This window comes from Propithecus coquereli, unplaced genomic scaffold (genome assembly GCF_000956105.1).
Source record: "Propithecus coquereli isolate 6110/MARCELLA unplaced genomic scaffold, Pcoq_1.0 Scaffold34, whole genome shotgun sequence".
In the NCBI taxonomy this organism is placed as follows: domain Eukaryota; kingdom Metazoa; phylum Chordata; class Mammalia; order Primates; family Indriidae; genus Propithecus; species Propithecus coquereli.
The window spans coordinates 10,141,164-10,151,703 of record NW_012149063.1 but is presented as its reverse complement, the minus strand read 5'-3'; the positions used below and the strand labels follow the sequence as shown (position 1 = coordinate 10,151,703).

The 10,540-nt window shown below is 33.2% G+C and overlaps 1 protein-coding gene across 1 annotated transcript in view; it reads right to left on the bottom strand.

The window, feature by feature from the left end:
* The window catches only part of AGPS (alkylglycerone phosphate synthase), a 139,450-nt gene that overhangs the window by 14,108 nt on the left and 114,802 nt on the right, over window positions 1–10,540 (bottom strand). The window contains exons 14-15 of the mRNA XM_012650692.1: window positions 4,657–4,756; window positions 3,122–3,179 (exon numbers count right to left, since the gene is read on the bottom strand). Coding sequence (XP_012506146.1) covers window positions 3,122–3,179; window positions 4,657–4,756 — 158 coding nt within the window. The remainder of the gene's footprint in view (window positions 1–3,121; window positions 3,180–4,656; window positions 4,757–10,540) is intronic.

The following is a 10,540-nucleotide window of genomic DNA, read 5'->3' as shown; positions in this document are numbered from 1 at the left end:
TAAAATAAAAATAGTAATGTGTAATATTTCTCTTCGTATCCCTTTTTAAAATTAATTATGCATCTCTTTTCAAAGCCTGCCAATTTCAATCTTTTTAGATTTTACTCATTTGAGATATTTTAGGCTTTTAATTAAGAGGACAGGGATACTGAGGCAGGAAGACACGACTGCAAATTAAAATTCTGGCACTAACAACTACTGCTGATTTTTTTTGGCCAGTTACTGCTTTACACTCAGAACCTGTGTCTTCATATGAAAGACAGAAATAATATGTACTCCGCTCCATTTTGAGCAGGATTATAGGAGATTAAGTTATGAGAGAACCTGGCAAACATTTATAGCTTTATAAATAAATGTTAATTCTTTTCTTTTATTCTATCTCCCTTCTCTTCACTGTTTCAGCATCTATAGTATTTATACGTTTATTAAAGTCACCTTCTGAGTGTTTTTCAAAGGGTAGACTTTTATTTTAACTGAAGTGGTGATGATATCATAACCCTAGGAGTTTTTGTTCAGTGGCTTTTGAAATCCTATATTTTATTCTTCTGGACTATAAGGCCCTTTAGGGGAAGGACTGCCATTCTTTGAATCCCTATTGTCTGGCAGGCCAGTAATATTTATAATATGGAAAACAGATTATACAACATTAAAAGGCATTAAGCATACTTTGTATCAAAAATATATGGAGAAGCTATTTACATTATTTGCTTTGTGATCAAGAATTGAATAATCAAGATCTTATAGATTAAGGTTTACATTTTTCCAATTTTTTAAACTTATATTTCTGTGTAGTAATATGAAAGACCATTACCTTAACTGTCACAAACAAAATCCAAGTTTCAAATAAATTTGTATTAGAGTTGTTTAATTCTCTTATTTTAAATCTGTGCATATTTCCTTTTTTCTATAATGACAGCTTTACAAATACATTATTTCAAGTATGTCTCTTTAGACTCTGTTAGAGCCTACCAAGGAGCTCTCAGTGTTTGGGGCGTATCTGAAAAAGTAACATCAGCAGTTCTGCCATATTACACTTTCTGCATCTCACATTTAGACATGACTGGAGGGACCTGAATATCCTCACAGATCCTAAAAAAGTAAAGAGTCATTGACCAAGGAAAAAACTGTTGGTTTGGTTTTACCTTGCAATGTTGGAGGTCATTTGGTCATTTCTAATTTCTATAGGATTTCTAACACTTTGCTTGAGTAAACTGAGAACATAATCCCCAAATTAAGGAAACAGCTCATCTAATAACTAATTACCCTAAGTGACTTCTATTTCCTCCTTAAACACATGATCCTGCTGTTGTCACCCTCTTGCAGAATCATCTTTCTCCCATATTTACCCTCATAAACACAGAACTCACATTTCCTGATTTTAGAGGAGAAGGTGAACTGTTAACTGCTGACATGTACCAAAGGCCAAAATTGTTGGCTACAAAGGAGAAATTTTAATTTTTCTTCAAACAATTTTTCTTTCTTTATGGCTAAATTATTTTGCCTCCTCCCCTACCATGCAATCAATTTAGAATAAGGAGCATATAAATACTCCATGATATTATGTATTTTTAAAAGTTCCTTACATATTAATACAGTGTCATCCTGAAATAGAATAAAAAAGATTTAAAATAATGTAACTGGCTTTCTGAACATTTTAAAGGAAGGTGCTAAAATCTAAGTATCTTTATGAAATATTTGTATAAATTTCCAAAATTAGGTTTAGTCTTTTAGAGTAATCAGAAGCTTTTAATTCTACTTAAGAGGTTTCTAAATATCCATTTTCCTCCCTTCTTCATTTTTGTCATTCTAACATTCATTAGAATATCCATCAAAGGAAAATAAATAGAAAAGGGAGAGAAAGAACATATTCACTCACTTTAATGCTTGTCAGCCAACTAAGTTAAAAACGTATTTGTGGGGATTACGAAAAAAGTAAGGTGATAGCAAAAGATTAAACTGATGCAATGGTGTTGGGAATTACCTTTCTATTTCATTCATCCACATTAGCAATCTTTTCTAGATCTGACTACAAGAAAGTTACATGGACACAGACCCTCTATAATCCATTCCTTTTTCCACCAAAATTCTTCGATTCATTCTGCACAAATGTATGGAGGACTAATGGGGGTGAAGCATTATTCTAGGTGTTAGTGGACAGCCACAAACAAAACAAAAATCCCTGTCTTCGTGGATTCTCATTTTCCAGTAGGAAGAGAGATAAATTTTAAAAGTACAAATACATAGCATATTAGATAAGTGCTATGAAGGAAAATAAAACAGGAAAAGAAGGATATGAAGAGTCCAGGGCAGGCATAGGAGCTGAATTTTTAAATTGAGTGATCATTCATTCTTCTGCTCCTTCTTCAAAAAAGTCTACACCATTCTATTTTCCTAAGCATCAAACTATATTGAGGCATATATTAAGAACAAATTTTTGTTATAGAGAACAAGTAGATAACCACAAAAATTACATTAAAAAATTTTAATGACAGAAGAGCCATTGTTTAAGTTTTAAAAAGACTGCTTCTTATTACTTTCATAAGCCTGCTGGTAAAAAAGGTAGATATATCAAAATAATTTTTATTGGTGATGTGATAAATTCTTGGATAAAACTTGATACTCATCAAAGTGACTATCAAGTAATAACAAAACAGCATTAAAATCTTGAAAAAAGATTTTTTCATATCCTGTGTTGATTAATTTGCTGAGCTTTGGGTGGGCAGAACAAACAGCTCTTCAATATATGGTACAACTGATGTCCAGCTACGTTCCAACAGTGGCTGAAAAACATTTATGTAGGGTTTTACTTTTCCATTTAAAAACTTTTGCTATAATGGTCAAATACCTCCCAGGCAAGCTGAGCTATTCTCTGGTAACATGAGGTCCCTGAGAACCCGGAAGGCTGGCTAGGTTCTGTATCTAGGAAGGCCTGTCACAGTAAGCTTCTGTTAGTTACTACCACAACCTACCTACCTACCTCAGTGACAGCTATTCTAAGACACAAAAACTTTCAAGAAATCTCAAGTGCTCTCAAATTACTCACGACTCTCCCTCAGTATTTTATTGAACCAAATATTTTTTAAAGTAAGAATATTAGAATTCTACTGATGAAAAAGAATACCTCCATGGTGATGTGACAGGCTCCCTCCATTTGCGAGGATTTCTTCTCTAGCGGCTGCCTGCATTTGGAAACAACACAGCAAATCATTGCTACTTAGATTTCGCTTCAGAGTAGAATAAGACCCAACTCCCAAAGGAAGCACATACTTCCTGTGTTAAATAATAAACCAGAAGCCTAATTCTCCTCTCTTAGATGTTTAAAAACCAATTAAAGTATGTAGCCTAGCTTTCAGTTTTTTTCTAGTGAACAGTCATAATGTCTACAAAGACCACTTTGAGATTCTAGAAGAAAAAAGACAAAATGACCGATTCAGCAGCACTAAATTGTTAGTAATAATAATAAATAAAAAGTTATAAATCCAGAGTCAGGTTCTACCTTGCAGAACATCTCATTATACCAACAAGCATTAGTGACTGATACTTAACTGACTGCTTTCTGTACGTCCAAAAAAGTACCAAGTAATCTGCCTGCAGTATCTCATTTATTTTCACTATAGCCTTACAGAATAATTATAATTACTCCCATTTTACAGATAAAGAAAATGAGGTTTAGATAGGATAAATTATTTGCCTAATATCACACGGTGGGCATAGAGTCAAAATTACTTACAAAGCTATCACAGACCAACCATAATTGCCCTTATGGAGAAAATTTTGAGGGTGATGAATATATTCATTATTTTGATTGGGGTGATGGTTTCACAAGTGTACACATATATCAAAACTCACCATATTGTACACTTTAAATATATACAATTTACTGTATTTCGATTATACCTCAAGAAAGCTTTAAAAAAAAAAAAAAAGAAGAAAGAGGAGGGATAGGAGGGTACCAATCAAACCCTGTCTGTGGTTTGGGTCTAAAAGTGTGCCACTGAAATTATGTCGTAGTACTATCTTTGGCAGGCATGCAATGAGTTAAAGCACTAGGGCACCTGAGTTTTTAAGAAACCTCAGTTTCCCACAGGATCCTCCACTGTCTGTTAACTCTAGGCATACTTGTAATGAGAAACACTGGCCATCAATAGAAGGCTTTATAAAAATTAGCAGCTTAAGATCACTTAAAAAAATGTAATAAAAACTGCTAGCTAATGAACCTAAATTACCTACACATAGCTTTGGCATACAAAAAAACAAAAAAAGACAAACTTAAAATGATATTACAACCACACAGATCAAGAGCATTAGTACTGCTGACCTCAACAGCAGCAACTACCTGGAAATGGGTGGGCTGTCAAAGTGACATCAAGGATTCCTATAAGCCATAGGAATTCCTATTGTTATTTAATTTAATCAGTTGTTGTGTGCTCTAAGTAACAACCAAAGAATCAAAAACTAGGTATACAGTATATTAATTTTAGACTCATAATTCAGTATATAAGGCAGTATAACAAATATGTTTTTCATTACTATGAGCTAGCAGCCAGGCAAACCATGTGCAATTAAAGAGAATCAAACTAAAATTCATAAATTGATAGTAAACTTTATGGAAATTAATTACAAATGTAAAAGCTACATACATGTATGGAAAATTACCTCGGTTTGTTCAAACACGGTCAGTGGGTCACTAGTGCCCCTGTAGTTAAAGGCAAAATAGAAGTAGATACATGCACCTGAATCGTAAGTCTGCGTCACCCTAAAAAACAGACAAAATCCCCACAGGGGCTTTAAGTTAAATGAAATCAGATTTAACAGCTAGAAACTTAAAGGCAAGAGTACCTAAACGATTACCTTAAGCTATAATCTCATTCTCTACCCAGCCTCCTACTCCATGGACGAAATTTAGCTTGGCTTTCGTTAGAGTTATTACCAAAACAATGAACTGAGGATGTAGTGTGAAATGAGAGAATTTTACTTTCATTTAAGTACCAGTTTAGTCAATATTACAGGTATATATTCAATCTTTCTCTTGTTTATTTGTCCCATGTTACTAAAACTTCTATTGGGAAATAAAACAAACTCTTACACATTTCGTCAGCATTTTATGATGAAATGCCATTTTCAGTGATCTTATTGAAGTTGTTTTGTTATGTAGAAGTAATGGGAGCTAACAGCTGCATGTGTGAACAAACAATACATAGTCAGATAAGTATTGGTATTAGCTGTTTTAAACTGTATAATCAAATTAAAATTCAACAAAAACGCAACACCTGAAGATATATATATCTTGACAATAAAATAATACTAACTTTTTTTCCTCTTTCCTCTATTCACCAAATTTTATGTACAATTAGTTCTTCACATGGCTGGTATAATACAGTATTTAAGGCAAATCCATGTTGCAAATAGTATGGCTCTATTCTTTTTCAAAAGCATTTTTTCATGCCAAAGGACCACACAATGAGGTCTATACATGGATGTGATGACTATATTTTGTACTGCCACAGTAAATGGACATGATACAAAACATCTGCCCCTTGAGAAAGGCAACATTAGACTAGAAATAAAAGACTTGGTTCCATTCATTGGCCACATCATGACTCAGAACAGGAACATGAAACACATGGAATACATATGAACGCTCTAACACTGACTAAAATAAATTTTCATTATTTAAAAAATCTACATTGATAATATGTGGGCAAATTATAACCTTTTAAGAGTCTCATGCTCTACCGACTGAGCTAGTCGGGCCCCTCAATAACCTTTTAGAAGTGCATTAAGTGCTGTGACAACAACACTAGAAACTTGTCATTTGTATGGATTCTTCTGGCTCAACAGACTTAAAGATTTGGTGCAGAAAAAAGCGAATCACTGAAGTTGAGGCCAAAGGCCTTGTTCAATCCTGGCAATTTAAAAAATAAATGACAATGTAATAAATATCAGTAACATTTTTTTCCTACATAGATAATTTAAATGCACTAGATGATGCTCTTCTAAGGTCTCTCTATAAAAACATGATATAGCATGACAAACAGGATTGAAGAATGCTTATAATTCTCAGCTTAATAAGCTGAGACCTCAGTTTAATAAGCTATCTGATAATGCATTAGATACCCCGAGAGAGAGAACATAAAGACAGACAACATTAATAGCTTTAATGAAGCTTAAAAAGTAGTCTAGACTCTGGATTATACAGGTGGGAAATGCTAAAGGTAATTAAATCACAGTGAGTGATTACACAAAGAATAAGAAAATTTGGGTAGGTCAGATTGGGAAAGGTGTCCTAGAAAGGCATACCTAAATAAAGACTGACAGAAAATGTAAGATATTGTTCTAGGAAAGAAAAAGCATATTATCAAGATACTGGAAAATCAATCAGGAGATAAGAGAGGAGAATAAAAAAAGCCAGACATCCAGGAGTAGAGGAAGAAGATGGACAAAGAGATTGAAGGAACAAAGTAGGGAAGAACGAGCTGAAAATAAGCACAATTCTGACACCAGGAATAAGAAAAACTAAACAATTTGAGGAAGAAGCCAAGATCAAAGGACCAGTGGTGAGTAATGGCTATCACTCCCCTGATAGCATGCGCAGATATGCACCAACTCTACAGCACACATACCTCTGTGGCACACAGACTTGTTTGTCTCTCTCCCTAGGCCTCATATCTTCTCATATGCTTCTCACTCTGCCTCAATTACTGACTCTTCCTACATAATGAGCGATCTTTTTCTTCCTCTTCAAAAAATACCTTGTCATCTCAAAAGGATACAAAAGCCAACTTAAAGGTGTTCCCAGAGGCCAAATCTGGGAAAATATGAGCAACAAAGTGAATAATGATAATAATGGATATATCCCAGAGAATAAAATACCTATAAGTCCCTACTGATAGATAGATGAGGTTATGGGGGACAGGGAGAACTCTTCCTTACAGTGAACTCTAATCAATAAATGGAGACGGAATGATAAAAACAGAAAATCACCATTTGCAAATCACAATAAAAACTGTTATGATCAACAATGGGAGATTGACAATTAGGAGAAAGTATAAAAAATAGGATATTTGCATATCTTACAAACTTTCTCTTAAAGTTTCTCCCCATAAGACATTTATTAAGTACAACAGAAAAAAATTATGTATGTATGCATTTATTTATCTATCTATCTACCTATTGATTAATATTTAGAGACAAAGTCTTGCTCTGTTGCCCCAGCTACAGTACAGTGGTGTCATCATAGCTGGGACTATAGGCACATGCCATGACGCCTGGCTAATTTTTTTCTAAAAATAGTAATTTTATAATGGAGAAAACTGATAAATATTATCTTAGCAGGCACCACTTTAACCAACTGATCAAACTTAACATCATCAATAATGAGATATATCAACATTATGTTTCTCCTACTATCATACATCAAGAAGAGCACATCACTTCTGTGGTATTCTTGCCAAAATATATAACTTGAATTCTATCATGAGGAAACAACAGACAAACCCAAATTGAGAGACATGTTAAAAGATAACTGGCCAATATTCTTCAAAAGTATGAAGGTCATGAAAGATAAAGAAAGACTGAGGAATTGTTCCAGATTGGCGAAGATTAAAGAGATATGATAACTAAACACACTAAGTAATCCTGGATTGGATCCTGAACCAGAAAAAAGATATCAGTGGGACAAACAATAAAGAAACGCTTAGGCCAGGAGCAGTGGCTTATGCCTATAATCCTAGCACTCTGGAAAGTGGAGGCAGGAAGATGGCTTGAGTTCAGGAGTTCGATGACCAGCCTGAGCAAAAGTGAGACACTATCTCTATAAAAAACAGAAAAAATCAGCCAGGCGTGGTGGCACTTATTATCCCAGTTACTCTGGAGGCTGAGGCAGGAGGATCACTTGAGCCCAGGAGTTAGAGGTTGCAGTGAGCTATGATGACACTACTGCACTCTAGCTGGGGCAACAGAGTAAGACTCTATCTCCAAAAAATAAAAATAAAATAAAAAATAAAGGTTTGTAGATTAGTTAACAGTATTGTAACAACACTAATTTTGTGGTTTTGATAATCATACTATAATTATGTAGGATTTTAACATTTGGGGAATATGACTGAAGGGTATACGGAAACTATTTGTACTATTTTTGCAACTCTTTCTGTAAGTATAGATTCTTAACGCCCCACCCCCCAAAATTAAAAATTTGAAAACAATGTGAATGCTTCCCCAGCTGGCCTGAAATAAACAAAAACCCCATCTCTCACAGGAGGGCTTTTTTTTTTTTTTAAACTAAGTATACTGCAATTAAAGACAGCCTCCAGACAGACTAGATGGAAGTTGGTAGTCAATTATAAGTTTTCCAAACTTTCTCAAAGTTAACAGAAATAAGTATGAGAACTTAAAACTCAGAAACAGGATAAATGTTCAAATACTAAATATGATCAGATTGGGTGAAATATGTTCACTAAGTGCACATTACTAATAAGAATTTGGAACACAAATTGAATGATCATATCAAATGCAGTGAAATGGCCTTAAAATACAGTCTAGACTCCAAACGTGTATATGTTATATGTGTGTATACAAAAGATATCAAGAATGTTAGATTATTAAATCATATCTATAATATATATCTGATCTTTCACAATGCAATTGGGAAAGCATTTAAAAGGGAGCTAAGGTAATCATAGTCAAATCTCCATATGCAATTTACAGTTTCCCACAAAGAATTTAATTTAACAGAAGGAGGATACAGAGGAAATACTCTTTTTACTACACAATACAAATAGAATCTAATCTAAAATTTTAATGGCCTTTTAGGCCAAATGTTAGGTGCCTCAGAACAGAAGAAATGAACTGTTTAACAATGCTACTGTCAATTTGCCAGCTGTTTTTTTCTTATAGTGTTAATTCACCCTCATAAAAAAGGTCCCTTGAATGTTTACATTTTAAGCACCAGATTTACAAAGTTCAAGAAAAATTGGAAAACCATTTTAACTATGAGGACACTATCATTAGTAGTAACCAAATTCAAATAAAGTTTGGATAAATGAATGAAATTAGTTTACAGCAATTAGTAAAATATACATCACTCATAAGAGAATCATTAATATTAATAAACAGAAAATGTAACTAAATATTAATAGAGCACTACCATCTTCCAACAAGACCAGGATCTATATATTACACAGTTCAGTTTTCAGTAAATAAGCAGACTACTGAAGTCACAACAAAGCCTGATGGGCCTGAGTGATCAGTATCTCAGACAAAATCCAAACAATGAAAAACACCTTTTGAAATACCTCAGTTTGGGTGCATTTTAGAAAGTGACTCAAGTCTAACACTTTTTAAAATAGATCAAGTCTATCAACCTCTTCCAAATAATCTGAACAAGTAATATTGTATTAATCATTGTCGAAGTCACTATATTATTCTTTAATTTCTAAAAAAGCTTTTGTGTTCTATACTTTATGTAGTACTTTGCTTGTGTTAGATTCACTTACTAGTAATTCCTTCTCATGTAACTTCTACAGAAAATTTAGGATCGGAATTTCCATTCCAATGTACAAAGTATCTCTCAATTGACAAAAATGAACTCAATAACTACATCTGAATTATTTTTCTTAGGATCTTTGATTTTTAATTAGAACTATAATTATTTTAAAATAAATTTTTAAAACCTGGTTTAAAAAACATATCTCACATAATTAACACAGAATAATCTCCTTGGTTACTATTAAGCAACTCAAACTAAACCAAAATCAAATTCTAATTAAATGTTAGTTTAATCACGTATAAGCCATCAGAACTACATTTAAAACTTATTTAAATCAAAGCCATTCAAGTAACTAGACTTTACAAATTCTAACTGGTTTTACAAGATGATCACAGAAACTAAGCATATAAGATTTTATAAGAAAATCATTCTTAAAAAAATAGCCCACTCAATCAATATGACATATGGCCAGTTCAGTCTAAATATGCTAATTCTATCTATCTACAAGACAAAATGAAGATTTTTAGGCCTCATGAATATGTTCTGAAGAACCTAGATTTAACTATTTTTACAGAATGTGCCCTAAGGCAGGATATTTTACTTTCCAATCATTTTCAGTAAGTAGTGGTTTATTATTACAATGAATATTTTCATAATAGAGGGGGGCTCTCAAGGGATGGTGAATAGAAAGTTAGACCCCTCCCAAGGAGTGGGGAGAGTAAAATCTGTCAAATTGCCACTTGACAAAACAAAGAAACGTTTCAACTACACAAGAATAGGCTTTATTATTTAAAATGTTTGAAACTTTGATGGTAACAAATGGCTTTTGGATTATTAGGTCTGATTTGTTTTCGGGATTATAATAAAACAGGCCTATCTGTCCATCTAAAAAATTGGAATATCAAGAGAAGAACAAGGTATCAATTTGGGTTGATAATATAAATAAGCACAATAATATAAATAAGCACATCTTTTTCTTAGATTTTAATGATTTTAAGATTCATTAAAAGATTCATTTTTTACATACACTGGGGATAAGAATCCTTATTTAAT